Source organism: Natrix helvetica, assembly GCF_964273705.1.
Source record: "Natrix helvetica genome assembly, chromosome: 1".
Taxonomy (NCBI): domain Eukaryota; kingdom Metazoa; phylum Chordata; class Lepidosauria; order Squamata; family Natricidae; genus Natrix; species Natrix helvetica.
This window is the reverse complement of record NC_138548.1, coordinates 330,900,211-330,914,772: the sequence shown is the minus strand read 5'-3', so window position 1 is coordinate 330,914,772 and position 14,562 is coordinate 330,900,211. Positions and strand designations below refer to the sequence as shown.

At 44.9% G+C, this 14,562-nt stretch overlaps 1 protein-coding gene across 1 annotated transcript in view; it reads right to left on the bottom strand.

The window, feature by feature from the left end:
* The window catches only part of SUCLG2 (succinate-CoA ligase GDP-forming subunit beta), a 260,703-nt gene that overhangs the window by 176,967 nt on the left and 69,174 nt on the right, over positions 1-14,562 (bottom strand). Inside the window, exon 2 of the mRNA XM_081934798.1 lies at positions 12,863-13,004. Within this exon, the coding sequence (XP_081790924.1) occupies positions 12,863-13,004 (142 nt within the window). The remainder of the gene's footprint in view (positions 1-12,862; positions 13,005-14,562) is intronic.

Genomic DNA, 14,562 nt, shown 5'->3' with positions numbered 1-14,562 from the left:
TGAAGGGCGTCTCGCCGCCTGAATGGTGTTCACTACCTCCTCCGACAGGCCTTGGCCTTTTAGTTGGTCCCCCTCAAGCGCCAGACGGCCAACTGGAGCCACTGGGGCTCTGGATGGATCACGGCCCCCTGGCTGAGGGAGATCTGGTCCGGAGGAATGCGCCACGGAGGAGACACCGACAGGTGGACAAGGTCGGCGAACCACGACCTGCGGGGCCAATGCGGGGCCACGAGAAGGACCTCTGCTCCCTCTGCGATGACTTTGGAGATGAATTGAGGAAGGAGAGGCAGGGGAGGGAAGGCATACAGTAGCTCGCGGGGCCACTTGCAACGCAGTGCGTCTGTCCCCTCCGCCCCCGGGGTGAAGAACCGGGAGTAGAAGCGGTCGAGCTGCTTGTTGTCCCTGAACGCAAACAGGTCTACAGCCGGAGTCCCAAATCTGTCGGACATCTGGTGGAACAGGCGAGGGTCCAGTTTCCACTCCGCAGGATCAATGGTCGTCCTGCTCAGCCAGTCTGCCTGTGTGTTGTCCACTCCGGAGATATGGTCGGAGCGAAGGGATTCCAGATGGCGCTCCGCCCAGCGGCCCAGGGACTCCGCCTCTCTCATCAGTGCTCTGGATCTGGTGCCGCCCTGGCGGTTGATGTGGGCCTTGGTGGCCACATTGTCCGTCATCAGAAGCACATGCTGACGATGGATGGACCGGCTGAAATGGCGCAGGGCCAGGCGAGCAGCTCTCAGTTCCAGCAGGTTGATGCTGTAGCTGGTTTCCACTTGGGACCACTTGCCCTGAACAACCAGGGACCCCATGTGGGCTCCCCAGCCGGAGAGGCTGGCGTCTGTGGTGATGATTAACCTCTCGGGCTCCTTGAATAGGTGGCCCTTGAGGATGGCCGGAGACACCCACCAGCGGAGAGACCTCTTTACGTCCGGCGTAACTCGAATCGGCCTGGTAGAGTTGCTCCTGGATGCCCTCTGGTGCGGCAGCAGCAGCCACTGAAGAGCCCTGGAATGCAGGCGGGCCCACGGCACGATGGAAATGCAGGAGATCATTTTTCCCAGCAGCTGCGACAGAAGGACCACTGGAGCCTGCCTCAAGCTCAACACCTTGTGGGTCATGGACCTTAGACCGGCCAACCTGTCTCGGGAGAGGAAAACCCTGCACAAGTTGGTATCTATCACCGCCCCCAGGTGTACAAGTCTGTTTGTTGGAGTGAGATGGCTCTTCTCTATGTTTAGAGTGAAGCCGTGATTTCTGAGGGATCTCATAATGGTTTGGAGATCCCGTAGGGCCTGTTGCCTGGACAACGACTGGATAAGAATGTCGTCCAGGTAGCACTGGAGCCTTATGGGCCTGCGTCTTAGCTGGGCCGCCACTACCGCCAGCACTTTGGTAAACGTCCGAGGAGCGGACGAGAGGCCGAATGGAAGAGCTTTGTACTGGAAGTGGCGACCCGCATAATAGAAGCGCAGGAACTTCCTGTGCTGAGGACGGATGGGGATGTGGAGGTATGCCTCTTTGAGATCTATAGATGTGAGTAGATCTCCCTGTCGAATCCCCGCCAGAATGGTCTGCAGAGACTGCATCTTGAACCTCCGGTAGGCGATATGCCTGTTGAGGTTTTTGAGGTCCAAGATGGCTCTCCACCCCCCCCCCCCCGAGTTCTTTGGCACCAGGAAGAGGATGGAGTAAAACCCCCTCCCCTCTTCGCCCTGGGGAACTGGTTCCACGGCCCTGATGTCTAGGAGATGACTGACTTCCTGGTCCATACGCTCCCTCTTTTGGGGACAGGAAGGAACAGGGCACCGGATGAAGGTCCGGGGGGGGAGGGACAGGAACTCCAGAGAGAGGCCTTCCCTGACTGTCTGCAGAACCCAAGCATCCTCGGTGTTCTGGGCCCAATGGGATGCAAACAGCTGGAGGCGACCCCCGATGGGCGCCAAGCCCGGGCAGTCACTTTGACTTACGGAACGGCCTGTTGGAGGCCCCACCGCGGTTATACTTGCGGAAGCCGAACTGCTGCCTGCCTCTGTCCCGAAAAGGCGCCCTGTCCTGGGATCTGTCGCCCTGCTGGCCGAAGGACCTATTGGAGGGAGAGAAGGAAGAGGCAGAGGTGGAAGGCTCGGAGGCACGAAAGGACTGCCTCCTGGAATAGGGAGCGGCCTTACGTTCCTGCTTTTTGTTTAGAGAAGGTAGGATCTTCCTCTTGTCCTTGGACTCGATGAGGAGAGGATCCAGGGACTCGCCAAATAATTTGGACCCCTTAAAGGGGGCGGAAGCCAGTTTCCACTTGTTTTTCTGGTCCGCTTGCCAATGTCGGAGCCAGATCAGCCGACGAGAAGTTATATTAGAGCCGAGCGCCCTGGAGGCAAATTTTGTGGCATTAAGGGATGCATCAGCGGCATACTGGGAGGCCGCGATTATTTTTGACACGTCCTGGTGGAGACGGACGTCTCCCGCCGGGAGCTTGGTTAGGAGCTCGCGCAGCCAGATCACAGAGGCCCTATTAAAAAAGGAGGCGGATGAAGAGGCCCTGATGGCCCAGGCAGCCGCCAGGTGGGTTTTTTGGCACGCCTTTTCCGCCTTCTTGTCCTCCGCCTTAAGGCCTTCCAGGAGGTCGGCCGGTAGGGAGGAGTTGGAGGTGAGCGCAGCGATGGGCGGGTCGACAGTGGGCAGGGCCAGAAGGTCCTCCAGCACTGGCTCCATAGAATAAAGCTTCCTATCTACCCCACTGGGAGAGGACTGCGTGGCTGGCTGAGCCCACTGGCGCTGGATTAGGTCGAGAAACAGCCCCGGGACCGGAACCAGCTCTTGCTGGGGCGCTGGGACATCAAACATGACCGCATTGGGATTAGCCGGAGTGGCATCTGCCGCCGGCGCGGTCGGTTTGGGCTTGATCCCTACCCTGGTGGCAGCCTTGACCTTGTGAAGGACAGATTTGAAAAGGCTGGGTTTGAACAGACCCGCAAAGGCGGGCGCTTCAGGGGGGAGGTCCTCGTCGTCTGAGAGACCTAGCACCTCCGGGTCAGGGTCCTCAATGGCAGAGGCCTCACTGACCACCGAGGATTCCAGGGAAGGATGGTGAGCACGCTTGCTTGGAGGGGGAGCTGCCTGATCGGGTTTGGGACCCTTAGGGGCCACTGCAGTGGGACTTTTAAATTTCATGGCCTCCGTGATGCCCTTGGCAATGGCACGGGCCATTAGTTCCTGCATGCGGGGCGATAACTCCTCAGAGTCAGAATCAGGATCCAAGCCCTCCTCTAGGGGGGGTGAAGCCACACCCTGCATATCGTCTATGCTAGCATCCCCGGGGGGAGGGGCCTGCTCACAGGACCAAGAGGGCGCCGGGGAAGCCGGCTCTGCAAATGACCTATTTGGGGATAGGTCCTGGGACTCCACCTCCTCGGCGAGGACCATCTGGAGATCTTCCCGGGAGGGAGGGATTCCTGAGAGGGACTGCTCCCTGTCTGCCTGGCGTCTGGCCTTCTCAAATTGCTTGTCAAGGGCCCGCTGGCGCCTTTCAGCATCCTTGGCCTCAGCCACAGAAGGGGTCCTGGAACGCTGTTTCCCAGAGCTACCCCCACCACACTTGCCCGCACCCCCACTCCCCGATGAGGAGGAACTCTTGCTAGGGGCCTGCGAGAGGCTCGGCCTAGTATCTTGGGAATCGGGGGGACTGGGCAGATCCATAGTCAATGACCACACAAGATGGAGCAAGGCTATGATAAGGCAGAAGGATAGAGATAGACTGGTTGCTGCAATGGGAAACAAAACGAAAGGATTCGTTAAAATTGCCATATGCACAGTAATTGAATCAATACGTAAGAAATCATCCCATGCTTAATACCAGTCGGAGCCCCGGGGGTAGGATTGGAGCCTGCACCGAGGTGCAAGGCTCCGCAGGAGAAGCAGGGAGGAGAATGACTATCAAAAGGCTTTGGCCTGCGCTTACTTAGGCCTCCTCCCTGAGCCGGTATGATGACCGTTGGAATGGCACAGGAACCAGCACCGCTCGCAAAAATAGACAAAAAAACGAAGGTGGCGATCCTAGCCCGAGAAACCCTTGCTAGGCCCTGCCACCTCCAGCGGTCTCCTGATAACGAGGCTGATGCAAAATGGCGGCCATGGCTGGGCGCGCTATTTTCGCGCCTAAAATGGCCGCCGCACCAGCGTGGGGCTAAGGGAGAGCGAGGAGCGAACGCGCCTTGAATGGCGACGATCGCCCACTCCTCCCTGCGGCCGAGGTCCTCTAGCAGGCCGGGAACGAAAAATACTTCATTTAAAACAACAAACGGGGGGTCTGGGAACATAGGAGCCTCGCCGCTGCAGCCGCGCCGTTTTAAACGACAAGCGGCAGGCCTCCGAAGCCGTCCCATGAGGATCGGCTGAGGGGCACCCCCCACCACCTTCCAGCTTACCTCCTGGCCTTCAAATGCAATTTCTACTGGAGAGAAGTCGCAGCAATGAAGAGAGAAACGTCTCACAAGGTTGGGGAATGTTAGGAAATAGAATTAAAACGCAAATAGAGAGTCCAAGCCAAAAAAATGATTAATTTAGCTCAGAGCTCTAACTAATTACGTCCAAACGGGCTGACTGAGGAAGAATTCTGGGGGATTGAGCACACCAGGAGGAGGTGTGGCTTAAGGAAAAATAGTTCCTCAGTCCTAAGGGCAAGCAGACTGAATTAACCCATTGCTTGGACTCTCCAAGCGGTGTACAGGAAAATTGGACTATACTCTGGTCACAGTCAGGAATTTAGAATGAATGCCTTTGATTGAAACATTTAACATGTCTTTGATTACTACTTTAAGGGGATTGTAAGTCTAGCAATATGAGCAATCAAAGCAACAAAGTTTAGCAGTTCTATTTCTTTGTCCAGAGTTCAGAGTCCCCAGGCTGATAGTAAAAACAATGTTTTCATTATGTAGGGACTACTTCTTTGGGGAAGCACAGAAAGAATGTCCCCTCTTTTACTACAAACTTACAACTCCATACATTTTCATCCCAGCCCAGCCCATAACTGTACCTACATTTATAAATGAAGGGCAACATTTGCAGTAAAAGTGGAATTTTGGAGAAAATACCTCTAATGCAGGGATCCCCAATCGCAATTCCTGGGCCATGGCCTACTCCTGGGCAGTGGCTGGTTTGGAACCCGACCATGGACTGGCTGGCTAGTTTGCCCATGGCTTGCGTGGGCTGGTTCCCCTTTCCCCTGCCCCAACCAGGCTGCCAAGCTGTAAAAGTTGGGAACCACTGCCCTAACACTATAACATCTTCCCAAACGAAATAAAGGACTAACTTAGCAATAAATCAACCCTCAATGGAAGGAGAAAATATGGCATCAAATTAGGCAAGTAAAATTAACCTCTCCCCAAATACATGCTCCCAGGGAAACTAAACTGTCAGCTAAACCATAAAATATTTAGAAGGTCAAGACATGCTGATAGGCTGGGAAAAGACTAGGAGGCAAGGAATAGTTTGGAAAACAGGGATAAAATATAGCATTCCCTAGAGAGGAAATGAGTTCTTTCTTTCAGGGCCCTATGACTGTGATGGTGAATCTGTGGCATATGTGCCTGAAGTGGCACATGGAGCCATGTCGCCTGGCACGCATGGTGTTGCCTGTTCTTCTTCCATGTTTCTGGTGTGCATGCGCACGCAAAGAACAGCTGGCCTTTGTGCATGCAACAAAGCCAGAAACAGGAAGAGCTGGTCTTCTGTTTTCTGGCATGAACATGCACACTGGCCAGCTGATCGGTGCATGCGCGGCAGTAACCAGAAGACTTGCTGGCCACCGCCCATGTGCATGCCAGAAACCGGAAGTTCATTTTCCAGTGTGCGCAAGCCCCCCGGGATAGCTCCTCTTCCTGGTCGCAGCCCAGACGAGCGCCTGCGCGAAGTGCTCCCTTTTAGGCACTCAGTACTGCCCGTGTGCATGTGCGCTCCCTTTTCGGCACTTGGTGCTGAAAAGGTTCGCCATCACTGCCCTATGATCTCATAGTTATACCCTAATCGCCTCATGACCTGATATGGATAGATGATGTGCTGTAGCGAATCAAATATCTTACTGCCTGTACCCATAATCAGCATACATCTACAAAGAGGGCCACCCTTTTAAAAAAATTGTCTTTGCCTCTGATGCTGATTATTGTTTTAAATTAATGTTTTCTTCATTGAAAGTGGGCCAGTCTTTGTTTTTTTTTCTTTAAAAAAAAACCTAAAAGTTCTCCTTCACTCACAAAGAAGCTCCATACAAAATTTAAGAGAGACTAGGCAAAAGAGAATTTGAAATATGTTTCCATGCCGCAAGAAAATATCTGAAAGCAGGCCTAGCCAGAGAAAAGGCTGGTATCAGCAAGATGAAGTAAAAAAGGAATCTTGTTCTGTTTGCAGAAAACAGCTACCCAAACTTAGCAATTCTGAAAACATATTCAACTAACAAATGTTTATTCAGATTCAGTGGAACATAAACTGATAATTGACACTGATATTTTTAGATTGCCGCATTCATCCCCATCTGTTTTCTCTCTTTGTCTCATTTCTAACAATAAGGTGCATGGCAATGTTCAAAATTGATTCTGATTGTTCACAGAACACTTTCAAAAGTAGGTCCTCAAATACCCTGGTTTATTATTCCACATTAAAATTAGATACAAAAAGGTGTATTTCTTGTTTTTTTTTCCTGAGCTCTGTCATTAAGAACAGCAGCCATAATGGATAACTTTCAAGACTGAAAATCAAGTGGGTGGTGTTTTTTTTTCATAGCCTCTTGTCTTGGAACATAAAATTACTTAATGTTGATTCATCAGCAATACTTTTTGTACATTAACTTCATCAGAGAATTGTTCAAACCAAAACATCTCTGAGTTCAATCTTTTACTAAACATCTTTTACTCACATTTAATAATGTGACTTTACTGTAATTTTCTAGGCATCTGTTATGTTTCATCTGATAAAAAAAACAGTCCCATAAATAATTTTATTTCTTTCCCCTTTTAAACTTGTAGTGACTTTTCAGTATTTCAAGGGAAACCATTAATTAAAAAATCTATTAAACATATCAGGATAAATCTGTTCCCGACTTCAGTTACTATCTAAAGTGCCATTAATATTATTTAATTACTATCCAATTATTATCCAGAAAACAGATAGAAGTTCTGAACAGAACTATTTTACAGTTGTGTGACTAAAACAATAAGAGAAGATAAGGACTGCAGCCTGATAAGCATACAATAAAAATAAAGGTTTGGAAAAGGGGAAACATTAAAACATGAGAGGAGCATAAATATTCAAGAATAAAGCTAAAACCAGAATACCCTATCTCTTCAACTGAAAAGAGTGTAAACCATGTATCTGAAGAAAACTTCTCCAGATCCAGTGACAATGTGACACTTTTACTTTGTAATCTGAATTACAAAGGCTCCTGAAGTCTGTATGTCAGGAGTAAAAGCACTACAGGAAAAAGATGATGACAAGATACAGGGCATAAATAATGCAAACTTGCCATAGGGTGATGATTTGGAAAGGTTTTGTCAGTGTAAATATATTTTATCTATTGACTGGCTTTAAGGCATCAGGCTAGAAATCAGGAGATAGTGAATTCTCGTCCTGCCTTAAGCATGAAAGCTGGCTGGGCCATTCACTTCCTCTCAGCCCAATTCACCTGACAGGTTGTTGTAGGGAAAATAGGAGGAGAGATGAGTATTAGATATGTTTATTAAAAATAAGTGAAGTTAATTTGATGGGGGAAAACATCATTGGGGCTACAGTATGCAAACACTGCCATCCTTTCAGTTAATTCAAAGTTTGATTTTGGAAGATACTCACTGAACTGTACATATAATAGCAATTTGTGTGTATGCGAACGATATTGAACATATTGACACTATTCAACAAAATATATAACTGCACTAGTATTGTAGTTAATATCGAGCAATTCATCCTGAGAGTTGATAATGCCTCTCTTAATACTACAAAGATCAGCTTTAGAATCCTAAAAGTTTCTTCTCATCTCTTTCTAATCTACAGTATTCACAAATATTGTTAACATTCGATTTCTGTGAGTTCTTTATTTTACTTTTCTATGCCTTCTCTACTTTAGAATTTGCCCCTCTTCACTTCTGGAAGATAGAATCTATGAGCTGCACTGATAATTTTTTGCAAGTACAATCCAGATGACTGTTAACATATATAACACAGAATAAATCAAATGTCATTCAAAATTCAAGGGTTGATGAAGAGCAGTGGTGGCTGTTATTCACATAACACTGTATTTGCTCATACCACTATAGTGGGACAAATAATAAGGATAACAACTTTTTAGAAATAAGATATAAAAATATGTTGATTCAATGGATTAAGTACACAACAATTTAAAATTTTTGAAATATGCTGTTCAGAGTAAGTTTTAAACTTTATTCCATCAATTCAACTGAACTCTGCTAAAGAATACTTTAGTCAAATAACCTCCTTTATCTCTCATTACAGTAAAAAGTGAAGAACATTAAACAATTAATCTATTGTGTATTTGATTATCTTAAATAATGTGAGCAATAATCTCACAGGGGATATGCATTCAGAAATGAAATACATGAAACAATTCAATTCAATCAATGAATTAGCACATTAATTTTCACTTTCGTATGATTTCCTAACTTTGGCTCGAAAGTTAAAAGTTATGAGTGGAATATCAGTAATCTTTAATTTAGGACCATTGGTTTAATGACAGTTTGAGGTGGCAACACTTGACATTTCATGGTTTATTAATGATAATATCATTGATTATGGGGCTGACTACAAGAGTGAGCAAGTGTATTCACACACACATAGACCATATACTATATGTTGCTTTAGGAAAAAAGAACATCGGCATATAAGATAGTACCACGACGTATAAGATGGCACCATGGCAGATAACTGGGCAGTGGCCAACCGAGGGATTGACCTCCCGACCGGTTCCAGTCTCCCCTGCAATGCCCCAACAGGTTCTTACCCCACCTTCCTATAGAGAAGATTTCTCAACAATGGAAGAAGGGATGAATGAGGGGGAAGCTACAGGATGGATAACGGAACAATGTGATGAGGCGGTTCCTAAGTTTAGAGATGCAACTAGGTTCCGTCCCTCGGGGAAGCCAATCAAATGCCGGCGTTGCTGCCAATTTGGCCACAAAGCGTCGTGGTATAATGGTCTAATGAAGTTCAGTGCAAAATATGCACTATTTTCAAAAAGTTCAAGGATTGGTTATAATTCACTTTTAGGAATAAGATATAAAAATATGTTCATTCATTGAAAAATGTGACCAGCCCTTGCACTGGTTATAGCAATCCCATAGTTATATGATCAAAGTTTGGTAACCAGCATGTATTTACATTGGTTGCAGAGTTCCAGGGTCACGTGATCACCATCTGCAACCTTTCCAAGGGCCTTCTGACAAGCAAGTCAGTGGGGGAAGCCAGATTTGCTTAACTCTCATGGCTAAAAAGTTCCTAAAATCGGGTGCAACTCACTTAATGACCACTTTGCTTAGCGACAGACTTACCTGTCCTGTCCCAACTGGGGGTCAGGATTACCTGCAGAGCATCTTGAAAGAAAGCCTTGCACCCCCTCCCCCCCCCCAACCCTGCCTTAGCTGTAACCCCAACTATCCCACGAAAGCAGAACCGGTAACAGGGGAATGATGAAGATATGATCTAGAAAGGACAGAGAGGTCAAAACCAGGGATGGGCTTCAAAAATTTCAGCAACAGGTTCTATACCTGGTTGCTGGGTGGGCATGGCCATGGTGGGTGTGGCCTCCTTCACCACAGCGGGTGGGGGGAACGTTTTTGCCTTCCCCAAGCCTTCCGGAGGGTTTCCTCGAGGCTCTGGGAGGAAGAAAACTGCCTCCCCTGCACTCCGGAGGCCCTCCAGATGCCAGAAACGGGCCCTCCCTGAGCCTGCACATGGGTTCTGCACTTACCTTCCATCCAAAACAGGCCACGTGGAGACTCTGGGGAGGGCGGGATGGGAGAGGTCAGCTAGGGGTGGAATTTGGAGGTTCTCCGGGCCGGCCATAACTATGGGTTCTCCCAAACTCAGGCGAACCTGTAGCAGCCCACCCCTGGTCAAAATTGTGCTCACCTATCCCTTATGTGAACTGCTGCATATTCCATACTGAAGTTCTTTAGACCATTATTTGCCATATACTCCCTAATTCTTTTTTCTTTAAAGCAACATGTATTGTGTGTGTGTGTGTTTGTGTGTGTGTGTGTGTATACACTTGCTCTCTCTTGTAATCATAACCATAATCAATGACAATATCATTAATAAACCATGAAATGTCAAGCTGTAGGAACATTACTCAATCCACAGATTCACCTTTCTTTTTTTTACTATAATAGGTATATATGATTGGTTTTCTTTGCTGTCCTATTTATAACCCCGTTACTTATTAAGTCGTATCGTATCTCAAGTTGAAAGCAATCAGTGGGTTCGCTACAAGAGCTTTTCTGAGCTCAGCAGTCATTAAAGGGAACTGATGAGAGAAGAAAAGGGAGAGATTAAACATGTAAGGTTCAGAGCCTCACACAAGAGCATTCTCATTTAATCTGCTGAAGTGGCACATATGATATTATTCTACCTTTTATCACTGTAATTTGAAGAATGACTAGTAAAACAACTTTCAGATACGGAAGAGCAAGTTTGTATATGAGAACCCAGATCACTAATTTAGACTATCTCTTTCTCATAGTTAAGCACGCGTAACATGTCAAACGACATTACATTAAATGCAAATGGTATAGCTGACTCTTTGATTTTTACTTTAAAATAAGCAGCCTGACTCAGGCAATTGCATGAGAAAAGTGATTTAACCTCCTCCATTGTGGTTGCTTTTTGATGTTGCTATCCCCCGGACAATTTGTGAGTATTTGTGTTTGCACAGGCACGTGTATTAAATAATACCTATGCGTGCATTTACATATGTGGATGTTTAAAAAATACTGAATACTGATTGAATACTGATCAGCTCCTAGCTGGATTACTATACTGTACTTCACAATAGGGTTGCCTTTTGAAGAACATTCAGAAGTTGCAGCTGGCGCAGAATGCAGCAGAGAGCAGGCAGTTTTAGAGTGTTTCTTGTTATATTCATAGAACTTTGCTGCTCTATGAGTTGCACTGATTCCCAGTTAGTTTCCAGGTGCAATTCAAGATGCTGATCATCACCTATAAAGCCTCTGGGGTATAGAGCTATAGTACGTGCCTTTCTTCTATTGTTTTTGCTCACCCCACCAGATTAGTAGAGGTGGCATGTTCCAGCTCCCATCTGTTGAACAAGGTCATCTTTTCAGATCTTGGAGTCAAGCCTTCTTGGTGGCAACACCAGAGGTGGCATTCAGCCAGTTCTGATAGGTTCTGGAGAACCAGTAGAGGAAATGTTGAGTAGTTTGGAGAACCGGCAAATAGGCAGGCCCCGCCCCCGCTGCCTCCCAGCTGATCTTCTTTTGTTGAATGGAGCTGGAAAGCAGTTAGTGGGGTGGGGAGGGAATGGGGATTTTGCAGTATCCTTCCCATGCCACGCCCACAAAGCCACGCCCACAGAACCAATAGTAAAAAAAAAATGAATCCCACCACTGGACAACACCTACCCTGTGAAACAGCATCCCCTGGAGATTCAGGTGGCTCCGTTCCTATTAGATTTTTTTTTTTAGATTTATTTATTTCTCCAGACCTTTGGACCAGGTGGGTAAATAAACCCTGCTGTTATCAATAGGTCTTTTCTGAGACTAGGGTTACTGTTTATCCTCAGAGGCCTAGGGTAGCTTTTTGTGGGTCTGATTGTGCTTCAATCCTTATCAGCCTCCCAGAGTCACTAGTGCGAGATAAGTAGCTCTACAAATCACATCATATACATAAATTAAATTATGCATTCATTGCAATATTTTTGTGATGGGTAGTCCCTTAATAGTATCTTTTTTTTCAAAATATTTTTTTTTCATTTTTTTTTCTACCGCATCTATACCTGCTGAAATTAAAGGACCTTTGCAAATTTCTCAGTTCTCTTATATATAGTGTTATCTTCCACTTTGGTTACAATTCTATTAGTGCTCGCTATCCATGTTTACTTATAGGAGATCACCATGATGAGTCCTAGGGAATGGTCAAATGCATTGTAAGTTTCGAGGCCCTTCGCACCAAGAAGAGATCTAAGTCCAGCCCACCTTGAATCTCATTGACTCTTATCTACCGCCAACTCCCTTTGACCATTAGTTGTTCAGATTCTTGTAGCAATAGCAATAACATTTAGACTTATATACCGCTTTACAGTGCTTTACAGCCCTCTCAAAGTGGTTTACATATTGCCCCCAACAACTTGGGTCCTCATTTTACCTACCTCGGAGGGATAGGAAGGTTGAGTCAACCTTAAGCCTGGTGAGATTTGAATTGCCAAATTTCAGGCAGCCAGCAGTCAGCAGAAGTAGCCTGCAGTACTGCCCTCTAACCACTGTACCACCCTGGCTTGTAAAAAGCTTAAGCTTACAATAAACCTACATTTGAACTGCCTGTACTCCTTATTTCCTATGCTTGACATTACTATAAAAATTGTTTCAAAGAAATGAAATTAAATCCTGGAAAGCCATTGGAACAGTTACATAATCATACCTTTACTGTAACCATTCGGAATATCTGGATTGTAAGGGTTAAAAATCCAAAGATGAACACATGTTCATTTTCTTCACACATTTCTACTCTCCAGAATAATAGCTGCTCCAGCTTTGAAGATCACAGTCACTATGCATATTTATTTACTTCAGCGTAAATTAATTTTCAGGCTGGTTAATAGCCAGTGAGGGCTTAATTCTATGATTAGTCAACTTACGTAATCTTTTAGCAGCCTCAATAGCATCATTTGCAGTGTCAGCCACGAAGAATTTCTGAACTGTGACCCCATGATCAGCCATCAATTTCTTACTCTGGTATTCTTGCAGGTTTAGCCATCGTCTAGGAGTTAACTGAATACCCTAAAGATATGAAATAGAGAAAGAGAAAAATATTCATTATAAACTCTGCTATCTGGAAAAAAAAACAACCCTTATTTTGCAGGAAGTGCACTATCTTGAATCGAACGAAAAACATTCTAAAATCTAAAAAGATATTAAAATGAGACTTGTGCATATTAATTTTTATTGATATTTTATACCTGCATTCTTCCAACTTAACCGTGCATTTAAATAAAATTCATTGAATATTACCAGCTTTCTTTTTCCACATTTCTAAATCACAAAAATGACAGTATCAAGTTCTTCATTAGGTAAAAAATATTTGTGCTTGCACAAGGAAATACTGTTATTACCAATGAAATTTGGTACCACTCTGAATCCTTGATAGGTAGTCCCTTTCTACAATTACATTACATTAGTACAGAAATGAAAATGAAATGAAATGATAAAGTAATCACAATTTTCTCATTTGAACTGTAATAGAATTGTTGTTATTCATGCTACTTTATATTTTATGAAATCGGCATTAACACTGGATTAGCAAATACTAAAACTCAGTAGGGAATGTCACATTGGGCAATTCAATTTTTTTCATCGCTTTGTATGTTGGTGAATGACTGCAAAAGCATTGTGAGTACTGATTTTGTGGTGACAAATTTTAGCAAGTAGGTGAATTGGCAAATATAAAATCTGAAAAGAAATATAATTAATTATAATACCCCAGCATCGGTTCTATCACCATGAACTTCTGACAATCAAGTAAGTGAAAGCAAATGAAAGCAAAAGTCAACTTACAGAAATACAACACTACTTAGAAATGTTTAAATTACATTATCCTTCTTGTGAAAGGCATCCCCCTTATGAAGAAATGGACTAACTTCTTTTGCAACTACCCTGCTGTTCATCACAAAGGCTGCAACACCATTTATAATAATACAATAGTAGAGTTGGAAGGGACCTTGGAGGTCTTCTAGTCCAACCCCCTGCCTAGGCAGGAAACCCTATACCATTTCAGACAAATGGCTATCCAACATCTTCTTAAAGACTTCCAGTGTTGGGGCATTCACAACTTCTGGAGGCAAGCTGTTCCACTGATTAATTGTTCTCACTGTCAGGAAATTTCTCCTCAGTTCTAAGTTGCTTCTCTCCTTGATTAGTTTCCACCCATTGCTTCTTGTTCTACGCTCAGGTGCTTTGGAGAATAGTTTGAAACAAAACATTTAAACCCAAATTATTAATAACGTTAATATCTTGATGTTAAACAGAAGAGTCTAAAATTGATTATTGCTAAACTATTTTGCATTTCAGAAATATGGTACCAATCTTTGTATATATATATATATATATATATATATATATCATGCTTTTATGCAATATTAAAGACTTATATATTTAACAAAAACTACAGGCATTTTAATTGTATTAAAAGCCTCCCATCCTAACTGTAAGACACATATGGTTTTGTAGGCTGCAGTAACCGTTCACTCCCACAGAAGTTAAATTAGCCAAATTAATGACTAAAAGCAACCCCAACTTTTTTGTGGTGAATAGATGTTAAAAAAAAGTAATTGAAGAATAA